Below are 22,239 nucleotides of genomic sequence, written 5' to 3'. Positions count from 1 at the left end.
AACTAAATATGCATAACTAAGTGTATGAAGCTATATGCAAGTGTATGTATGTGAATATTTACAAGTATGAGTGTGTCGCTAAATGAAAAAGGAAAAAGTAATTTTTGCAAAAAATTTACCCTCTCCCCCATACTTAGAATGAACATTGTCCTCAATGTTAAAAATGTGCAGAAAATGGGTAGCTGATATGTGCATAAAGAATTATTACCATGTTGCATAAGCGAGAGCACAACTTGTGTTGACAGTGACACAAGCTGAGATGAGAATTGTTACCTCATTGAAGTGCAGCCAATTTAATTAGATAAAATTTGGACAGCTGCTGCACTCATTGCAAAAGAAACAGTGCAATGGAATCCATTAATTAAATCGATTAATCTCAAAAATTTGGAATAGGGAAGTTAAGCGCAGAAAATATAATTATCAAGTGTAAATTCTGAAGGAGCATATTAAAGCAAGTGAGCAATGTACGAAAGACATAAAAGAAAAAATGTATTTTATGAGGAACTAAAAAAAACTGAATAAGTAAAGGGTTGAAGTAAAACAACACAAGCAAAATAAGTTCAAAATACTAAGTAATTAAAGACATGAAATGTAAATGGAGAATAAAAGCTGGTCAGTCGGGTACGAGAAGTCCTTTGCCCTTGCCATCTTGTGGAGGCGGTGCTTGTGGTGGCTGCTGTGGAGAGATGATGCTCAAAATCAGTGCCTGGTTTGTTTCGATCTTCTCCAGCTTAGCTCGCATGACTTTCAATTCATCTGGCATTTCAGCACTTCGATCCAAATATATGTCAGCTAAGTCTCGCAGTGTCTGAAAATTAACATCCGTCATTTGCCGAAAAGAATAGATCTCATCACTGAGATTCTCCATGAATGTCAAAATAGTTGCTATGGATGGTCCAGCGTAGTTGAGCTACCGTGGAGCTCGTCTTGGAGGTTGTGTAGAAGGTCGCACAAATGGTCGCTCGTAGTCCGAGGATGAACTAATGGCGTGGGAGAACCAGTGGTTTGTGCATTAGTGCAGAATCTCATCGCTTAGTAGCTTCATTTTTGATACAAAATTTTTGTTTGGCCAGATGATGTCCATACAAAAATAACAAACCAGTTGGAAGAGCAGGACACTTGTGAATTTTATGATTAAACCCAAAATAATGTGCAATAGGTGTGTCTAAGCCTCCAAAGACAATACTACCAGACTTCTAGTGGTCCAGCGAATCACATGGCGGTAAATAATAACTGGGGAAGCCTTTTGCCGGTTTTGCACACCACAAAAAGAAGAGATCATATTGTGACATTGTGCCAACACTGGATCCTCTGCCTAAAATAGTATTTGCAATTAGGCGCTGAAGCAATCTCAAGGCATGATTTTCAATTTTGGAGGCCTTATCGTGTCTGGTTTGAAGTTACCTGCTGAAGGGGCAATGCGCTTCCAAAATTCACATGCATTATAGTCCCATTGGTTAGTGGGTATTTTGAACAGACCATCAGGTGGAAAGCCAAATATATGGTGAAAATTATCCATAGACAGCACCCTATCTTGACCAAGGCATCTAAAATGGATCGTCAAGTCATTGTCCAAAGCAATTTTATGCTCATTAGTGGACAGGGAGGCCAGAAATTCCTGCACTAAAATGGGGTAGACCAGTTCCTGTTTATGTGCAAATCGCACCCAACCTAAAGCATCTAACAGAGACTGCATTTCATCATAAATCTTCAAGGTTTTAAGTGTAGACACATCTAAATATCGAGTTTGAACCATTTGTCGGGCTGCAACTCTTGCCTTATTTTTCTTCATTTCGGCAGTAGGTAATATCCAATGTATAGCAGTAGGTGAAGAGGAAGGGAATGCAAGGTTACCTTTAGACGTACCGGGGCGCTTAACTGCTGATTTCGGAATGCCACGTCGGTCAGCAGGTGCGTCCGGCATTGGAGGCGGGATTGGGGGTTGTTTTGTGGCTGGTTCTGGTTGTTTCCGCTTGACGCCGCCCGTCAATTTGTGAGGTTTGATACTTTTCGCCTTTTTCTTCTTGAAGGTGGCGATCGGAGCGTCACCAGAATGGGCCGGCGATGGGTCGGCTTGCATGGGTGGCGTGGTTTGGGGTTATGGCGGCTGTGAGGAGTGGGGAGATGAGTTTTCGAAGGATAATGGGGAGTCGGATATGGTGAAATGGAGGGGTGTGATCGGAAAAGGAGAAATATGGGAAGAATGGCGGCCGGTGAAGGCGACGGGAAAAATGAAGGTTACGGCAGGGAGGGTTGTGTCGGGGGCGATGTCGAGAGGAAGATGAAGGTAATGGGCTATCGGGTTAGGGTCTTTAGGTTTGGGTTGTGGGCTTGGGTATAGGCTTTTGGGTTTTGTTTGGATTTTAGGTTTAATTTCGGGCTTGGGCTGGTGGGGTACGGTTTTTAGGGTTTTGGGTTTGCTGCTGGCCCATTCCGGTGAAGGGAGTTTTTATCCCAAAAGGGTGCCCAGCGAACACAAGCGGCGACACAAGCAAAACCCGGTTATGTAATCTGCTGCCCAATTTGACCAAATTTCATAGCACCTAAAAAAAATTGAAACAAATTAGATTTCAAATAATTAAACCTTCATAACATGAATTCTAATTGTCCAACTTGTTGTGTTCATCAAATACTCGCACAAAATAATTTTTTTCAAAGCACCAATTCACACACCCATATTCAAATAATTTTCTTGTTAAACCAAGATGTTAAAATTTGGAAAAATTTTCTCTTAAAATTAACCAAAAGGGCAATGAATCCAGCAATATGAACCAGCAAATATTCAACAAAAGAGAGATGAAAATTATAAGTGAACAAATTAAAAACCTAAAATTTAAAGCTAAAAAAATAAAATTTTTATTGCTCATTTGCTTGCAATGCATTGCATCCCATCTGCACAAGGAAATTAGAACAATGTTAGATTCTGAGTAAGGAGTATAGAAAAGCTTAAAACAAATATATAAAAGAAATAAAGAATTAATGGAAAATTATGAGTTATGTACAAAAATGCTAAGTTTAGGTCTTTAGCTTGACCATACTCACTCAAAATTTCATGGAGAATGAGAAAGATAGCAAGTTGTTATTTTCTCAATTGGCTCACCAGCTAAATAATGCCTCAACCTTTGTCCATTTATCTTGAAATTACCAGATTTTTCACCAAAAATTTCCACAGCACCATGAGATAAAACTTTCACAATTTTGAATGGACCGGACCACCTTGATCTTAATTTTCCTGGAAAAAATTTCAACCTTGAATTGAATAAGAGAACCAAATCTCCTTCTTTAAAGTCCTTTTTCTTGATATGCTTATCATGCCATTTTTTTGTTCTTTCTTTATAGATCCTAGCATTTTCATAAGCATCAAGTCTCAATTCTTCTAACTCATCAAGTTGCAAAAGTCTTTTGTGTCCAGCAGCTTGTAAATCAAAATTGATTGCTCTTATGGCCCAATAAGCTTTATGTTCTAACTCTACGGGCAAATGGCATGATTTCTCAAAAACTAACCTATAAGGTGTAGTTCCTATGGGGGTTTTAAACGCTGTTCTATATGCCCAAAGAGTGTCATCTAATTTAAGGGACCAATTTTTTCTGGACTTATTGTGCTTTTCTCCAAGATTTGCTTGATTTCTCTATTTGTGATTTCTACTTGGCCATTTGTTTGAGGGTGATATGGTGTGGCAATCCTATGCTTTACCCCATATTTTCTCATCAATTTTTCAAATTGGTGGTTGCAAAAATGGCTACCACCATCACTGATTATGGCACGTGGGGCACCAAACCTGGTCAAAATAAATTTTTTCAGAAATTTCACCACAACTTTTGCATCATTGGTAGGTGTAGCAATAGCTTCTACCCATTTAGATACATAGTCCACCCCTACCAAGATATATTTATTTCCATAAGAAGATGGAAATGGCCCCATGAAATCAATTCCCCACACATCAAATAATTCAACTTCTAATATAGACTGTTGAGGCATCTCATCTCTCTTGGAAATGTTGCCTACCCTTTGGCACCTATCACACCTGCTTACAAAGTCTCTCACATGTTTAAACATTTTAGGCCAATAGAAACCTGATGTTAAGACCTTTTCAACAGTTTTTGAGACACTAAAATGACCACCATATTCAGAGGAATGACAATGGTAAATAACATCATTTATTTCTTCCTCTGGTATACATCTCCTAATTATTCCATCATTACATCTTCTAAACAAAAGAGGTTCTTCCCAGGAATAAAATTTAACATCATGCAAGAATCTTTTCTTTTGCTGCCAAGATAAATCAGGTGGCAAGACACCACAAGACAAGAAATTCACAATATCAGCAAACCATGGAAGTGCAGAATTCAACACATACAACTGCTCATTCATGAAAAATTCATCAATTGGCACAATTTCATCATCTTTATTTTCACTTTATATCCTAGAAAGGTGATCACCACCACATTCTCAACACCCTTTTAATCTCTTATATAAAAATCAAATTCATGAAGAAAAAAAATCAATCTAATCAAACTAGATTTAGCTACTTTATTGCAAATAAAATAATTTATTGCTGCATGATCAGTGAAAACTATTACCTTTGAGTTGACCAAATAAGAACGAAATTTATTGAGTGCAAATACTACCGCAAGGAACTCCTTTTCAGTTGTGGCATAATTAACTTGAGCTTCATCAAGGGTTCGGCTTGCATAGTAAATGGCATAAGGTTTTCTATCTTTTCGCTGGCCAAGGACAGCTCCAACAGCAAACTCGCTTGCATCACACATGATTTCGAATGGCAAAGTCCAATCTGGGGGTTGCATGATAGGAGCTGTTGTTAATGCCGTCTTTAACCTGCAAAAAGCAACCATACAATCTTGATTAAAATCAAATTTAACATCATGATTCAAAAGATTTGTTAAGGGTTTAGCAAGTTTAGAAAAATCCTGAATAAATCACCGGTAAAACCCAGCATGTCCAAGGAAACTCCGCACTCCTTTGACAGTGGTTGGAGGGGGCATTTTTTCAATAATTTATATTTTAGCTCTATCCACTTCAATTCCCCTATTTGAGATTAAATGCCCTAAAACGATCCCCTCTTGGACCATAAAGTGGCATTTCTCCCAATTCAACACCAAATCATTATCAGCACACCTCTGCAAAATTTTAGACAAATTAGTCAAGCATGAATCAAAATTAGTGCCATAAACTGAAAAGTCATCCATGAAGACCTCCATAATTTCTTCAATAAAATCAGAAAAAATGGCCATCATGCACCTTTGAAATGTGCCAGGCGCATTACACAATCCGAATGGCATCCTTCGATAGGCAAAGGTGCCATAGGGACAGGTAAAGGTAGTTTTTTCTTGGTCATCAGGATGTATTGGAATTTGAAAGAAACCAGAATATCCATCTAAGTAACAAAAGAATGAATGCTTGGCTAATCTCTCTAACATTTGATCCATAAAAGGAAGGGGAAAATGGTCTTTTCTTGTAGCATTGTTCAACTTCCTATAGTCTATGCACATTCTCCAACCTGTAACAGTTCTAGTGGGTATTAATTCATTATTCTCATTTTTAACAACTGTCACCTCACCTTTTTTTGGTACAACATGCACAGGACTAACCCACTCACTGTCAGAAATGGGGTAAATAATTCCAGCAGCTAGTAATTTTAGGATTTCCTTTTTCACAACATCCTTCATTGTAGGATTCAATCTTCTTTGGTGTTCAATGGAAGGTTTACTATTTGGCTCAAGGAAAATCCTATGCATACAAACTGTTGGACTAATTCCCTTTATATCATCAATTGCATAACCCAAAACTCTTCTATATTCTCTCAAAACTCTCAACAATTTTTCATTCTCAATATTAGTCAATGATGCATTAATTATAACAGGATATGTTTCATTTGGTCCAAGAAAAGCATACCTGAGGTTGGAAGGAAGAGGTTTAAGATCTACCTTTGGGGCATCCTCTACCTTTAATGATGGTGGTTTGATCTCCAAATTTTGCACTCCTTCAAGTTGAAAAATTGTGGCTTCAGGATGTGGTGGAGAGCTCTCCAAGTGTTGTGCAAAAGCAGCTATGTTGTGATTGTCATCATCAATGCTCCCACCATGGACTAAGCAATTTTCAAGAGGGTCGTGTGGATAGCTTTGTCTGAAATGCTCTTGAACAATCTCATCAATAATGTCTACCCGCAAACAAGACTCAACTTCTTCATGTTTCCTTTTCATGGCTGGATTGATGTTGAATATCATTTGATCATCTCCCACTCTAAGCGTCAATTGCTCACCCTTTACATCAATTAATGCACCAGCTGTTGCCAAAAAGGGTCTTCCCAATAAGATAGGAACTTTTGTGTCTTCTTCCATATCCAAAATGACAAAGTCCACCGGAATGTAAAATTTCCCAACCTTGATAGGCACATTTTCAAGAATGCCTTCCGGATACTTAATTGAACGGTCAGCCAATGAAAGATACATGTTTGTGGGCTTCAACTCTCCCATATTCAACTTCTCATATATTGAAAGTGGCATTAGGCTGACGCTAGCTCCAAGGTCACATAAGGCATTTGCCACACAATTATCACCAATATGACAAGGAATGGAAAACACACCCGGATCTTTGAGTTTGGGAGGTAACTTCTTCTGGATTATAGCACTGCATTGCTCTCCCAAGTTGATGGTGTCATAATCTTCTAGCCTTCTCTTGTTGGAAAGAATCTCCTTCAAAAATTTGGCATAACTTGGCATTTGGGATAGTGCCTCAGTGAATGGCACATTGATATACAACTTCTTTAGCACTTCAAGGAATTTGCCAAATTGTTTGTCTAGTTTATGCTTGATGAATCTTTGAGGGTAGGGAAGGGTGGGCTTGTAAGGTCTGTGGGATGTATGGTTTCTCTCCCTCTTCTTGCTCACTTTTGCTTTCTTCTTCTTTTTCATTTTTCTTGCTCTCAACTGAATTTTCTTCTTTTGTGCTCTCTTTTTCTTCTCTCTTGTTTTCACTCTCTTGACCAACTTTTTTACCACTTCTTAAGGTTACAACCTTACATTGTTCATGAGGGTTTTGTGGTTGGCTAGGTAGTTTCCCATAGGAATTGCTTCCTGATGAGCTTGCTTGTTGCGCCAATTGAGTCTCCAACATGCGGTTGTGGACTTGTAATTGATCCATGGTTTGTCTCATGTGTTGCATTTCTTCCTCCAATTTGCTATTCATTTTGCTTTGTTCAGCAAAAAATTTCTCCATCATGCTCTCCAAGGTTGGCTTCGGTTCATGAGATGGAAGGGATTGTTGTGCTCTTGCTTGATATCCCGGTGGTGGCTGCCTTGTGGGCTGAAATTGAGGCTGAAATTGAGGCCTATTTTGCTGCATAAACTGCTGGTTATGAGCATAATTTGAGCTTTGGCCTTGTTGAGCAAAAGTTGCTTGTGGTCTCCATGTTGAGTTGTTCACATTAGAGTAAGCATTTCCCATAGGTTTCTGTTGATAACCTCCTGCATAAGCAGCTTGCTCCTGCAAATAATCATCACCATAAGAAGAGTAATCAACTCCACAACTTTGAGTTCCATCTGTGAAGGCAACTTGTTGCATAGTTATAGGAGTTGAGTTTGTTGCCTTTGTGCAAAAATCACTAAGAAGCTGAGTCAACTGATCAAATCTTGCATTCATGTAGCTAACTGAGTCTAGTTCATAGATCCCAGCTTTCTTTGGCTCAAGTGCTCTAGGATTTCCCCATAAATGGGTATTATGAGCAATCTTCTCTAATAGATCATAGCATTCTTCACTTGTCATTCTCATGAAATCTCCTCCTGCTTGTGAATCAATTGTGTTTCTTATGGCTGGAGTAACTCTGGTGTAGAAATTTTGAACAATCATCCATTTGGGTATTTCATGATGAGGACATTGCCTTTCAAGCTCCTTAAATCTCATCCAAGATTCATACAAAGTTTCATCATCCCTTGGTTTAAAAGCTACCATCAAATTCCTCAAATGAGTGGTTTTCCCAGGTGGGAAAAATTGAGATAGAAAAGCTTGAGATAGCTGCTCCCAAGTAGCTATAATAGCTTGTGGGAGTGAGTCATACCACTCCAATGCTGAATCCCGAAGAGAAAATGGAAATAAGGTGAGCCGAATAACTTCATCTGAAACTCCAGGTTGTCTTTGTGTACCACATATCATCAAAAATTTCTTCAAATGGGAATGAGGATTTTCAAGTGGACTACCTCCAAATTGTGAATTCTGAACCATTTGAATGAGACCAGTTTTTAACTCAAATTGATTAGCTCCAATAATAGGTCTGTTATCTCTCACATCAGTACATCTAGGAAAAGCATAGTCTAACATGGATCTTCTTTGAGGATCATTTTGATTAGCAACTGCATTTTGCCCGTTTTGCTCATTTCCTCCATTGTTTCCACCAATAGCTCTATTTTGATTCTCCATATTTTCGATTGTCTCCTCTTGCTCAAATATTTGTTGTTCTTCTTTTTCTGCTTCTTTTCTTTTTTTGTATTCCTTTTTGTTGGCTCGACAGAATTTTTCAATTTCAGGATTGAACAACAATTCGGTGTCACTTGTGCTTTTCGATCGTCTCATAAACAAGAAAAGTACCTGAAAAACACAAGGAACAATAGTGAAAATAAAAGAAAATAAAAATTCTAATTAGCTTAAAACAATTAAAATCCAACTTAAAACAAACAATTCCCCGGCAACGGCGCCAAAAACTTGATACGGTGTGTCCGCAAGTGCACGGGTCACAGTAGTATAGTTTTAAAAATGATATCGATCCCACAGGGAATTGTGCTTAAATTGGAAATAAAAGGATAAGCTAATTAGAATGACAAAATTTAAAGATATTAAAAATGAAATTTAGAATTAAAATTGGTATTTGAGAAATTAAAACTAAATCAAACAATTAATTAAAATTAATTAAACTAGATTACCAAAAATTAATTTGAAATTTCTATTTATGAAATTAAAAAGAATTAAATCTAAATTCAATAAAAATAAAATTGATTCTAGAGATTGGATTTTCAATATTGTTTGCATGTGGTTTATCATTAATTTAGCCAAACACATGAGAATTGCAATTTTGAGGGAAATCAATTCTTAAATTTTTGAAACCTTTTTCAAGCATCTCAAAATTGGTTTTCATTAAATCAAACCCTGTTTTCACGGTATTTCAAATCTAACAAAAACCCAACTAATGCATAAAATTGATTTTTGGAAAATTCCCCTTAATCTTCTTAGCTTATTTCTAACACCAAGAAAATAAAGTTTATTGCAAGATTATCCATCCCCAATATTCAAATTTCACTCCATCTATTAAGGATTAAAACTTAACTTAATGAGGGCCCATTCATCAAGCAAGGCAATAAGCACACAAGCAATAAATCAAAATATAACAAATCCCATTTAAATGGCTAAATCAGTTCAAAACCACAATACAAATCAATATTTACAAACCCATCTCTAGAATCTCAATCAACTACTCACAAATCATTGTTTAAAGACAAACCCAAATGAAGAAATGAAGAAATAATGGAAATGTAAGCTAAAAGGGGTAGAAAAAACCCAGCAAATTGCAGAAGGATCTCTGCAGAAAAGTGCAGAAACGTGATCCTTGCTGCTGCTGAAGAAAATGCAGAAGGTGCTCCTCCTTCTCTCTTTCTAACTTTTCCGAAAATGACTCCCTTGCTCTCTATATGGAAAGAAAGTGATAAAGGGCACTTTATATAGGCGAGGGGACTGTTCTAGAATGGGTAAAAGGGGGAAGGATCCAGAGAAAGTGAGGTAAAAAGCTGGAGTAACGGAAATGCCACGTCAATTATTTTCCAGTAAAAACGACATAAGCCGAGTCAGTTGTGTCGCGGGTTGTGTCGCTCTCGGCGTGAATATCTGACGATCGACACAACCTGCGACATAAGCTCATTCGGTTGTCTTTGCCGCAGTTGTGTCGCTCTCGCCATTTTTACTCAACTTCAAAATTTTTGCAATTCGATTTTAATCTCCTCCAAATGGCTACTCTGATCAAAATACATCAAATTTCTCCAAATTTATCCTACAAAACAAATGAATTCCAAAAATTAAACTAAGAAAAGTGAAAATTGCAAAATTGACTAAATATATACTAATATCTAAAATAATAGCTATGAATAAGGGTAAATTATGTGCAAAAATTACTCCTAAATGATGATCTAAAATGCATGCATCACTTACATGAATGTTGCTAAAAGAATTATACATTACCTTAAAGGTATCATTGATTTTGGGTTATTTTATTCTTCATCTAATGAGTTCAAGCTTGTGGGATTTTGTGATAGTAATTTTGCTGGAGATGTTGATGATAGAAAAAGTATAACTAGTTTTGTATTTTTTATGGGTGATTGTGCAATTACATGGAGTTCTAAAAAGCAATCCATTGTTACATTGTCAACTTGTGAATCGGAATATGTGGCGGCAACTTCTTGTACTTATCATGCTATTTGGCTTAGAAGATTGTTAAAAGAGCTTTATTTAACCCAAGAGTGAGCCACGGAGATTTGTATTGACAATAAGTCCGCACAAGCTCTTGCTAAGAATCTGGTGTTTTATGATCGAAGCAAGCATATAGATACAATGTATCATTTTATTAGAGAATGCATTATTAAAAAGGAACTAGAGCTCAAGTATGTAAAGTCTCAAGATCAAATTGCGGATATCTTTACCAAGCCACTCAAGTTTGAGGTTTTTCAAAGATTATGTGCTAGTCTTGGAGTGAAAAAGAAAATTGCAAATTAAGAGGGAGTGTTGAAAAAATAATTTGCAATTTCCTATATATGTCTAGGTTCATTTATCTTTTAATTTTTTCTAGGCGATTAAATATAATTAATGTAATAATTCAAAGTATGTGTCTTTTTGGATTTCATAGATGGTTCATGAATGGATATTAATTTAGGTTCATGTAATTAGAATTTGAGGGGTTGTCTAAACTCCTGTCCTATATGTATATATCCCTTGTACTTGAAAGTTCATATGTGTGAAATACAAAACAGTGTTTTCTCTCCTCTTTCTTTTTCCAACATGCCTATCTCCCTTGGCAACAGAGGAGTGGCTGTAAGAGTTGCTTTTCATTACACCATAGCTAGAGGATATCAGCAGTGCTGGATAAAATCTGACTATGCAAAATTGCAACATTCTTCCTCATCCTGTAGCCCCCATCTCTTGGGAGCTTCAGGCTATATCATTCATATGTAAAACAGCTTGTTATTGGCAAAGTCATGATCATTCCTAGAGCAACCAATAGAAGTGCAGATTGGATAGCTGTTTGTTCAGACTGGATAGTTGTTTGTTCATTCCTCCCTCTACTGAAGATTGGACAGCTGTTTGTAAATGGATGGACTTCAAATCTGCCTGATCAGCTTTTGTTCCTGTTACAGGAAGACTGGAACTCCATTTGATTCATGAATGATAGTTTTCTTTCATTAGTACAAAATAAAAATTAAAAAAAAACAAAAAAACTAAACAAGAGAAAGAAGAGTTGGAGAATCACATTTCTTATAGTCGTGGACCACCAAATTATGTGTGAAAGTTAAAATTTTAGGAAGTGATAAGCTAAACAATCAAAGATTCAGCTTTTAATACATCCTATCTCGAGAGTAAGCAATACGATAAATCCTAAGTTAGAGCTTGGGACAAAAAGCTGTAATCAGTAAGAGCTACTGATTTTCCCACAATATCAGCTTAGTTGGTAAGACTTTATTTTAAGCAAGTCGTTAGTACTTGATTATCCTTTTTAAAACATTACAGTTAACAAACTTAAGCAACGTTATTAACCTTCATTTCTCACCACACATTCGATTAATCACCAAACTTAAGGAATTAATCCAACTCCCAATGATGATCGTCCCATCACGTCGCTTTCTGGGTCCCATTTATTTACCTCCTTTTTCCTATGGCCTGCGTCTTCAGTTTCTCATCTACGAAAACGACGACTCATGTCCCTCTTAACTAATTAGCCTTAGACCAAACGATGAAACCAACTTCATTAAACGACGTTAGTGAAAATGATATCCTACAGTACAAACCAGCACTAGCAGTATCAGAACCAGTAGAAAAACTCCACGTTTTTCCCGATTAACGCAAAAATAAAAAAGGCGTACACCTTATTTTTTTTGCTTCTCTTCGATGCTTGCTTACTTAGAACTGTCGGCAACTCTCTGCTTAGCTGTCACTGCAAACTAGCCACCCAGTCAAAACGTGGCACCACTCCATTGGTCCAATTACTATCCTTTCATATTTCTAATTTTAAGCAAAACCCGATAAACATTTTTAGAAAATAATTAAAAAAAAAAAACATTAAAACCCCACCTCGCTACCATCCCAGCATTACACCCTGTATAAGTGTTTCTGTCGGCAAGAACGAACGAAGAGCACACTACGCAACTATTTAGAATTCAAGGATATTTTTCTCTCATTTTCCTGGAAAGTTTACTCAAAAAATGATGAAGAGAGGGTCGAATGTGTATGGTATAATGAGTGATAGCTCGGCTTCGACGACGACGATAACTTCGTCGTCGTCCTTTACGTTGAGAGATGAATGCGTAGAGTGGGAGATGAGACCAGGAGGAATGCTGGTCCAGAAAAGAAACGAAAAGATCGAAGTTCCACCTACTATCTTACGCCTCCGAGTATCGTACGGTGCTCTCCGATACGAGATCTCGGTGAATTCTCAAGCAACTTTTGGTAAGATACGTAGTTTGATCCAAGTTTTTGAATGTTTGTGTTAAAGAAAAAAAAAATGGACGACAACGTTTGCCAAGTTCATATTATATTTATTATTTTGTATTAAAAAAATATATTCATTATTTTTTCTTCATGATTAATTAACAAAACATGATTTTTGGAGCTTCTAATCATTGTAAAATCAAGTTCTGACAAATGAAAATTGATTCTAATGTGGGGTTTGACTAACAGGGGAGTTGAAGAAGCTTCTAATGGCGGAGACAGGATTACCGCCGGCTGATCAGAGGCTAATGTACAAAGGAAAAGAACGCGAAAATGGACAATATCTGGACACGTGCGGAGTCAAAGATCGATCAAAAGTCATACTAATCGAGGACCCAGCAAGCATAGAGAGAAGATACATTCAGATGCGTAAAAACTCCAGGATCCAGAGCGCTCATCGTGCCATCTCTAGCGTAACCATGGAGGTTGATAAGCTTGCAGAGCAGGTGACCACCACCCATTTTAATTTTCTTGAATTTTTTTATGAACTTCTAAAAATTATTATTGGGTCAAAACTTGGAGTGGGTGACGGTGACTGTCACAATCAAAACAGCCTGGCTTAGAATCTTGACAAATTGGGTTAATTTGGAGTTTGTGGCTATGGCCTTTTGAGAAAGATCGATGGAGAGGCTCCTGACTCCTGTGTACTATCCACTTATATCAGCAGCTTTATGGGCCAATAAAGTCCGGCAATTCTAGGGTAGTGACTCCTATTGCTAGGAATGCAAATTTTCCTCCGTGCCCCTCGTAATCCTTGTCAGCTATTGCATATCGGAAATATGATCCCAGCCTAGGCAATGCATGGCCCTGTTCAAGTTTAGTTTTTTCCATTGAAGTCAGTTAAATTGAAGCTTCATTTTCTTATTGTGTTGCAGGTTTCTGCAATTGAAAAATCTATCTCTAGTGGAATTAAGGTGCCAGAAGTTCAAATCACAACATTAATTGAGATGCTCATGAGACAGGCACTTAAGCTAGATAGCATTTCTGCAGAAGGAGATGCTACTTCTCTCAAAAATTTGCAGGTATTTTTGCAATGTCTTTCCTCTTCATTGTTTATTTAGTAGCCCTTCGCCCCTTCCTATACTATAAGTGCCGTTATTTACCCTTACGCATTGTAGGAGAGTGCAGGGTAATTTGAAACATTCTGGCGTGATTTATGCAGGGTAAGAGAGTGCAGAAATGTGTGGAAACTCTTGATGTGCTGAAGATATCCAATGCAAAAGTAAGGCCTGTTATTGTCACTACCAAATGGGAGACTTTTGATCCTCCTCGGGCCTTGGCTCAATGGGAAATTTTTGATTGATTACTTTTTCATTCGTCTCTGCCTCCAGAGAAACAGAAGCAATCTACTCCACTTCTTGTACTTGCTGTTCTTCAGTCCCTCGAGAACCTTGCCAACAAGCGTTGGTGATTAAAATTTTATGTGGTTGGATTTTTGTCAAACGCTATGTCATCATAATTTGTTAATTAGAAATTTATGAATGATTATCTTAAAGCATGTACTAAATCGGAAATTTTAATCCCTAAGTTGGAAATCCGACCATATAATCTGATTAGCTATTAGGTTAGAAGGGAAAAAAACATAATAGGAGTTATTTGATTTGATTATGAAGGAATTAAAAAAGTATAATAATGTTACCATGAAGCTGATAATGCATGATGTTAGAGATTTAAATAGATAATTTTATTTTTTATTAAAATATTAAAGAGTGAGTCTATACACTCGGGTATATACATTACATTGTATAAAATTATGGTGGACCTATTTAAAATAATAATTTACTAAATTTTTTTTTATAGTGTCTTCCTCCCATCCCAACCCCTAATGTTAATTTTAAAATGACTGCCACTATTTTTAATAATTTTAAAATATATTAATATTAGTAAATTTAGTAAAAAAATTGATTGGATGAAAATTATTTTAAAATATTAGAATTTTAATAAAATTTTTATTACAAATTTTATAATCCCAAATTTTTTGCATTTACATCTAATTAAATATTGCCATGTATATATTGTTTTATTAAAATTTGTTAAAATTAACTAGATCCTAGATTGAATTTTTCATTTACAAAATTTGCTAATATAAAACTTTTAGATTTAAAGTATATTGACGATGTTAGGAGAGAGCAGTTTTCGGTTTAAATTGAAAAATCGAATCGAACCGAGTTAATTTGATTCAATCGGTTTGGTTTTAAAGCTCAATCGATTCGATTCGGTTTATAATTTTAATAATTTTCGTTAATCGGTTCGATTCGATTATTTTCATAAAAAATAAAAAAAACCGAACCGAACCGAAATTATTAATATATATATCAAGAAAATCAAAAAAAATTGAACCAAACCATAAGATTTAGGTTTGATCAGTTTAAAATCGAATCGAACCTAATTGAAAGTCAAATACTCAATTTATAAATTTCGATTTGATCGATTTAAAATCAAATTAAAATTTATCGATTTGATTCGATTTTATTTTCTCTTATTAATCGATTTAATTTAATTTTTAAAATTTTTAATTTTTATTTTTGTCAGTTTGAAATCAAATTGACCGTTTGCACACTCTAAACGTTGTCGTAGATGTCAGGAGGAAGGTGGAATTGACTATTTTAGATTTTCTGGCTCCTGCTTTTTGTCCCATTGAAAAATCTTTTTTAATAACAACGAAATATATCACATATATTAAAAGTAAAAAAATATTTTATTTATACAATAAATTTATATAAATAAAATATTAATGTGGCATTTTTTTTTGGCATAACTAATAATAAATCTTAGTATTTTTTTAGTATAATTTGCAAGTCTTAGTTCATTACAAAGTGTATTTGCCCAGAAAACATGGGCGAATACACTTTGTACTCATTAGGCAAATGAATTAATCACTCGGACCACACAAATCACTGATTTTGTTACTATTTATTTCTTTATTCGACTCAACTAAAAATCTGACTCGATTTAGTATCAGTTTACTGGATCAACCCGGCTGATGGGCTGAGTTAACAACATTGCTCTCGAGTATTGTTTGTCCCAAAATTTTTTGTTTTGAAAAAGAGTATCGGTAACGAGTTTATTGCAAAAATTTGATAAGCCCGCCAATGACCCAAGTAAAGACGCGTGAAAATAAGTAGCTTTGGCGGGTCGAAAGGAATTCCCCGCATTTCAAATTCAAAACTCTCTCTCCTCGGTTACTTACTCCCCTTCCTCCTCCCCCTTCTCTCTGGGGCAAACAGAAGAACTCCAAGCTAAGGACTGTTAAATTTCTGCTAAAATGGGAGATCCAATTCACCTTGAGAAAATGGGCAGAGAGCTTAAGTGCCCCATCTGGTAATTTAACTTCATATGCGTGTGTGTATTCAGATTACCATTTTTTCCCCCTAATTTGATTTATTTCTGTTTTAAAAATCTGTTTATGGGTTGTTTAATTTGGGTAATGGATGCTGTTCTTGCATTGTCTTTTTTTTTTTTTTTTAAAAAAAAAGGTATTTATTAAAATTATTTTATTGAAACTATAATTTAATTTTGCAGCTTGAGTCTACTGAATTCCGCTGTTTCGCTTACATGCAATCATGTATTCTGCAAGTAAGCTCAATTTTTCTTGTGCTATTTCTATTTTTATTTCATAAAGTTTGAGATTAGAAAGAAGATATGAACTATTGTATTTTGTTTGCGTTCAGTTCGTGTATTGTGAAGTCGATGAAGTCGGGTTCCACTTGCCCAGTTTGTAAAGTGCCTTATCGGCGTAGAGGTATGTATTTGAACTTTTATCATCGGAATTGATTTAATTTGGATTGCTTTCAGAAAATGGGTTTTTGATAAGTGGGTGGGTTCTCAAAGTTTTGAAAAGAAGATATAAACTTGCAAATAGAGATGGAAAATTAATCTGAAAAAATTAGCGTCCATATGCTACTGATTGTTTAGCACCATATTGGGTAATAGAATTTTGTCTTAGACAATACGGGATTTCTTGTGTTTGTTATAATGACATAGTCAGTTGCTTGAATGCGTTAAGAAATGTAATAATCTGTTTGAGACACTGAATTGGATGCATGTTTTGATATCAAAATGAATGAAAATAAGCAGTTTCTTCACATTCTTTTACTAGTCCACCTACTCGGCAAGACCATGCTTATTCTCTTTGTTCCTTCTATGCTTGTGCATGGTTTTGATGCAGAGGTTCGAGCTGCTCCTCACATGGATAGCCTAGTGAGCATTTACAAAAGTATGGAAGCTGCTTCAGGATTCCAGATATTTGTCACTCAGAATCCACCATCAGCTAAATCATCTGGTAATATTGCAACGGAAAAACTTGGATATGCAATGATGCAAAGTGAAATTATACATCATCGTGTTGGAATAATAGATAAAAGTAATCATGCATTGTACTTAACATTTGTGTTTAGTGTGTTTAGTTATATACATGTCATGCTTTATTTTCATGCTTATTGTTTTCTACCAGCTGAAGTTTCTTAAAATAATGTATTAATTTGGACTAGACTTTCTGGATGATTGTATTTAAGTGGGTCACCATTTTTTTTTTTTTTTGTTTTCTTTTCTCATATTGTAGACACAAAAGAGCAAGTAGAGGCTGATGCGAATTGCGGAAGAGAAGATATCCATATAATTTGTCAGGACAGAGTGCAAAAGAAAAAATCTTCCACAAGAAAGAGGTCAAGAAATACTACTAAATCCAGCCAGGAAGTTTCTGATCCTATTTCTGCGAAGCCTTCCTTCCCTGCTAAAAAAAGAGTTCAGGTGCCACAATGTCTTCCTTCAGAAACCCCAACACGAACTGAGAAGCTAGAGATTGGATCAGGTGAAAACATTAAGGATGGATTTAAGAACAGGTCATTGATCCCAAGAGAGAATCCTGCTCCCTTTGAAAAAGGTGAACCTGTGTTTTCCCCTTTTTTCTGGTTGAGAGATGATGAAGGTTTAGAGAAGTTAAGTCAGCATACTATTGGTAGTCAATTTTTGGATATAACACCTCCAAACATTCCTACTTTTAGTGATATCAAGGATTCAGATGATGACAGCCCCTCTAAATTATCCCAAGCAGTAAGTGATCAGTCTATCATTATCTTCAAATTTATCCTTAAATCATATGTAGATGTTGACATGACTTGTTAAGTGATAACATATTTTTTTTACTTGTGAAAGTCCTCTTTGAGTAGCTTGTGTAATTTTATGGTTAGGCCAGTTAAAATCGACATATAATTAAGCTGCCAAGTTACTTATCTATTCACTAATATGCTATTTATGGAACTCACCTTCTAATACATGCTCAAGTTTATTTAAGCCTTCAGCTTTGACATTTGGGGTATAAAACTTTTTCTGTAAGTTTAGCCATGAATTGTGCTTGCTTCCATCCAAATTTGAAATGAGCAAGATATATCATAGAGTTTCCAAAAATTAACTTAACATTTATGTTCAATGACATGAAGTTATTTAGTTGTGTTTTTGCAACATGATATAGGAGGAAGTGTGTGGCAAACCAAATGACGCAGATCTTTTTAATAGTGAAATGTTTGAGTGGACACAGAAAGCTTGCTCCCCTGAACTTTTTTCAAGTCCTGCTATGATGCAGGTATTTCCATAACTTATATATATCTTTTATTTTTTGTTCAAATCATTTGGATTTTACCAAAATTCAAGTAATTTGCAGGATGAGGATGCTGGTGAAATTGATGGAAATCAAGAAAGCAAACAAGAAGTACTCTTACTGAGTTCAAATACAAATGAACACAGTGTTGGAAATGAAAAATGTTCTGATACTGAAGATGTAATGGACATTGCAGATGAGGAATCTCCTACTCTGTCCCCTCTGAGACCCGGAAGTTCTGATTGTCAAGTTGCCTCTAACAAATCCAAAAGGAAAGTTAGGACTGCTAGGAAAAAGGCAACACTAAAGAAGTGTGTTAAGAAAGATGCAGAGCAAAATTTTGAGGTTCCCTCTAATTCAGAGATGAAATCTAGAAAAATTATGCAGAAGGAAGCATGTGACAAGGGAAACTCTTTAGAGTGTAAGAAAACTAGGAGGAGAGAGAAGGCTGTTTTTGGTACCTCTGCAGCTGAATCAAAACCTGAAAATGCTCTCCCTGTTTCTCTCAGAGCAGAAGCACAAAATCAAAGTGACAAAAAGATGGCTGCTGAGTTGTCTACTTCACTATGTAAGAAACAATGTCATAATGAAAATCTTAGAAAAAATATCGGAAAAATGTGTGGGAATGCCAGCACCTCTCATGCATATTGTTCTTTGAGGTTGAAGAAACAAAAATTGGATTCCACTGATATGAACGTGATTGAAGAAACTTATAAAGTTCAAAACCCATTGGAAGAAGGCAAAAGCCCTCCTGAAGTTGATGGTAAGTGCATCTCATATATCAAGCAGAAACAGCAGAAACATGGAATTGAAGTTAACTCTGTATTGAATTCAGAAAGCAATAAAAAGTTAAGAAGTACAAAAAAGATGAAAGTTTCCTTTTATGGCATCTCAACAGATGGGTTACTAAATGACCATCAAGAGGGTCATATTAGTATCTCTGCAAAGGAAACTCAATGCATTGAAAAGGCAGCTGCTGTCTCTGTAAAAGAAACTCAGTACAAAAGGAAGGTTCGAGGTAGTCTTGGTTCGAAAATTCCTGATAATTCAGAAATATTGGGGACGCTTGGTCAAGCAAATGTAGTGGCTTTGCATACTTGCCAAACCCTTGCTCTTAATATTCATTGTGCTTTCTGTCTTTCTTCAGAAGACTCGGAGGTATCTGTTACTTGTTTCAAGTCACAGTTTCCTTTTTCTCCTTCCCTTGTTTCCTATAACCTGTTTTTCTGATCTTACTCCACTTCTAAATATGCAAACCAAATGACAGGCCTCAGGAGAGATGGTCCACTACTGCAATGGCAGGCCTGTAGCTGCAAATTATAACAGTGGATCCAAGGTTATACACTCTCATAGAAATTGTGCTGAGTGGTAAGAGCATTCTTCAATGAGCTGCCAAAGGAAATTTCTTTTCTTTTATTTATTAAAACCACGGTCATATAGTTTTTTGCTTGCTTGTACCAGATAAAGTAATTACAAATATAATTAATTTTTGTGGACATAGTTGGGAAATTTGAGTGCTTTCGTAATCATACTGCTGAAGATTTTTGTAAAACAATTCAGGAAGCCATGATCTGCATAAGCTTTTAAGTGATTTTTTGGTCAATAGAAAATCTTATATGCTCAATTCAGATAATTCTGGTAGATATCATTGTTTGTTATGATGTGAATTTTCTGGCTGAAAAGATGATGGGCTTTCATATATTTGAAAAATTTCTGTTAACAGCATTGATGATAGATGAGTTCACTTTTGAAATCCTCAGTAGATTGTCTCCAATGCTTGTAATTATGATATTATGGACGTGGTATAATCCTTCAAATTCATACATACAGGGCGCCTAATGTTTATTTTGAGGATGATACTGCAATTAATCTTGAAGCTGAATTAACTAGAAGTAGGAGGATAACGTGCTGCTGCTGTGGACTTAAAGGTGCTGCTCTTGGATGTTATGAGAAGAGTTGTCGCAAAAGTTTCCATGTCACATGTGCAAAGATGATCCCTCAATGTCGATGGGATACTGTTAAGTGTCATTAGTTGAAATTCTTTCACTCCTAATGCAAATTCTGCATAGCATGCTTATTTAATTTGATTCTCTTGAACCTTTGGCAACAGAATAACTTTGTCATGCTGTGCCCTCTTCATGCTTCTTCGAAGTTGCCTGATGAAGACTCAGGATCTGAAGAGAGAATAAGAAAGAAATGCATTCCAAAAAGGTATGCTGAATCTTCAATTCAATTTGTGTCAGTATACTTGATGATTGGATTGTCAAGCATATATGTAATTTGGCGATCTCTCTTTCCTCTATCAGAAAAAGGCCCAATCAGTGCAGCAAAGTTGTTTTAAAACATGATGTCAGTTCATGTCCAAATTGGAATTCAAGTGTAACAGCAGACAAGCTGGTTCTTTGTTGTTCTGCTCTCACAGTTGAGGAAAAGGTATCAGTCCGGATGCTGCTTTTGGTTTGGTTTCCCTTAAAAAAAAGAAAGGAAAAACAATAATCCTTTATTGGTTACTGCAGGAAATTGTTTCTGAATTTGAGAGATTATCAGGAGTTATAGTGTTGAAAAATTGGGATTTGAGCGTCACCCATGTCATTGCATCTACAAATGAAAATGGAGCATGCAGAAGAACCCTCAAGATCTTGATGGGCATCTTGGAGGGGAAATGGATACTGAATATTGAGTGTTAGTACCAGTTTTTCGGGAATGGCTTTATGTGCTAAAAAATTTTGGAATTTACAAGCACCTTTACATGTGCATTGAAGATTCATATGTACATTTAATGTAATAATTTTATTTGGTGAACTTTTACTTTTGTTTTCTGTAGGGGTTAAGGCTTGCATGAAGGCAATGGAACTTGTTCAAGAGGAGAAATATGAAATTTTAGTGGATATTCATGGAATCAGGGATGGCCCGCGACTTGGAAGACTGAGAATCCTGAACAAGGTTTGTTTGCATGCTCATTTGCACTCTAGGGAATTGACCTCTCTCAGTTGTGACCTTCATGCTTGTGCTTGTCTAATCGTTTTGGGGATAGTATCTGTGGCGGTCTCATTTTTCAATTCAATCATATTATTTCTCTCAATATTATTCTGTTAAAAAGTTATGGTTTTGAAATTTGCTTCTGTTGGATTTGTAACATAACACCAGCTTTTCTCAGAACTAGAAGATTGGTATGCCACCTTAGACATCACAATTCCATCGCTAAGAGGCTTCTCAAGATAATAATCTTGATCTTAATTCTTGCTTGTGGAGATAAATTCTGTTACATGTTCTTATCATCACCCATTAAGCACAGTCCTAACAGCATTGCGCATGCATGTGTGCACTCAGACATGGCCTTATGCGTACACAGTATATTGACGTGTTTTATTTTGCAGCAACCAAAAATTTTTGAGGGGTTTAGGTTCTATATGCTGGGAGATTTTGTAGCTTCTTACAAGGGATATATTCAAGATCTTCTAATTGCTGGTGGAGGAACTGTTCTGCATAGGAAACCCATTTCTGGAGCCCAGGGTGTCTTGTCATTGGGTTCCTCTACACTTGCGACATTCATAATTTACAGCATCGAGCTTCCTGATAAGTGTGATCTCAGCAAGAAGGAAATTATTTTAAATCGAAGAAGGGGAGACGCCGAAACTCTGGCGAGTGCAACTGGAGCTAGGGCAGTAAGCAATTCTTGGGTTTTGAACTCCATTGCAGCTTGCAAACTGCAAAATTTTGCTGAATAATGGTGATTTATGCTTCAATTGAAAGACAAGTGTACATGTGCATGTTTAATCAAGTATTTACTAAGAGGGTTGTTACTTATTTGTTTTTAATGATGTAAACATGTAAAAACATATCTGCAATATACACATTAATGTTTTATATGAACTATGAAGGGAAT

The 22,239-nt window shown here is 36.1% G+C and overlaps 2 protein-coding genes and 1 non-coding gene across 5 annotated transcripts; all 3 read left to right on the top strand.

Annotated features, from left to right (window-relative positions):
* The first annotated feature begins 7,877 nt into the window (after positions 1-7,877).
* On the top strand, positions 7,878-7,984 carry LOC131176153 (small nucleolar RNA R71). The gene has a single exon (XR_009146278.1). It is a non-coding gene; the product is annotated as a small nucleolar RNA R71 (small nucleolar RNA).
* Positions 7,985-12,349: 4,365 nt separating this feature from the next.
* LOC110651161 (BAG family molecular chaperone regulator 3) lies at positions 12,350-14,265 on the top strand. 2 transcript variants are annotated; one of them, XM_058141099.1, is made up of 4 exons: positions 12,350-12,715; positions 12,947-13,203; positions 13,633-13,779; positions 13,876-14,004. In XM_058141099.1, exons 1-4 carry the CDS (start codon positions 12,472-12,474, stop codon positions 13,888-13,890), a joined length of 663 nt encoding a protein of 220 aa, XP_057997082.1. In that variant the 5' UTR covers positions 12,350-12,471; the 3' UTR covers positions 13,891-14,004. The 2 variants fall into 2 exon arrangements, with proteins under 2 accessions (XP_057997082.1, XP_021662102.2); XM_021806410.2 differs by having other exon boundaries at positions 12,351-12,715; positions 13,920-14,265.
* Positions 14,266-15,377: 1,112 nt separating this feature from the next.
* On the top strand, positions 15,378-22,226 carry LOC110651162 (protein BREAST CANCER SUSCEPTIBILITY 1 homolog). 2 transcript variants are annotated; one of them, XM_021806412.2, is made up of 15 exons: positions 15,378-16,078; positions 16,280-16,333; positions 16,429-16,499; positions 16,926-17,039; positions 17,319-17,809; positions 18,228-18,338; positions 18,417-19,116; positions 19,252-19,511; positions 19,621-19,721; positions 20,184-20,370; positions 20,464-20,564; positions 20,660-20,786; positions 20,870-21,035; positions 21,178-21,296; positions 21,731-22,226. In XM_021806412.2, exons 1-15 carry the CDS (start codon positions 16,023-16,025, stop codon positions 22,079-22,081), a joined length of 3,009 nt encoding a protein of 1,002 aa, XP_021662104.2. In that variant the 5' UTR covers positions 15,378-16,022; the 3' UTR covers positions 22,082-22,226. The 2 variants fall into 2 exon arrangements, with proteins under 2 accessions (XP_021662104.2, XP_021662103.2); XM_021806411.2 differs by having other exon boundaries at positions 15,380-16,078; positions 18,417-19,511.
* The last annotated feature ends 13 nt before the right edge of the window (positions 22,227-22,239 follow it).

The sequence above is a fragment of the Hevea brasiliensis genome, chromosome 18 (assembly GCF_030052815.1).
Source record: "Hevea brasiliensis isolate MT/VB/25A 57/8 chromosome 18, ASM3005281v1, whole genome shotgun sequence".
NCBI lineage: Eukaryota > Viridiplantae > Streptophyta > Magnoliopsida > Malpighiales > Euphorbiaceae > Hevea > Hevea brasiliensis.
Note: the sequence above shows the minus strand (reverse complement) of the source record. Positions and strands in the feature narration are given on the sequence as shown.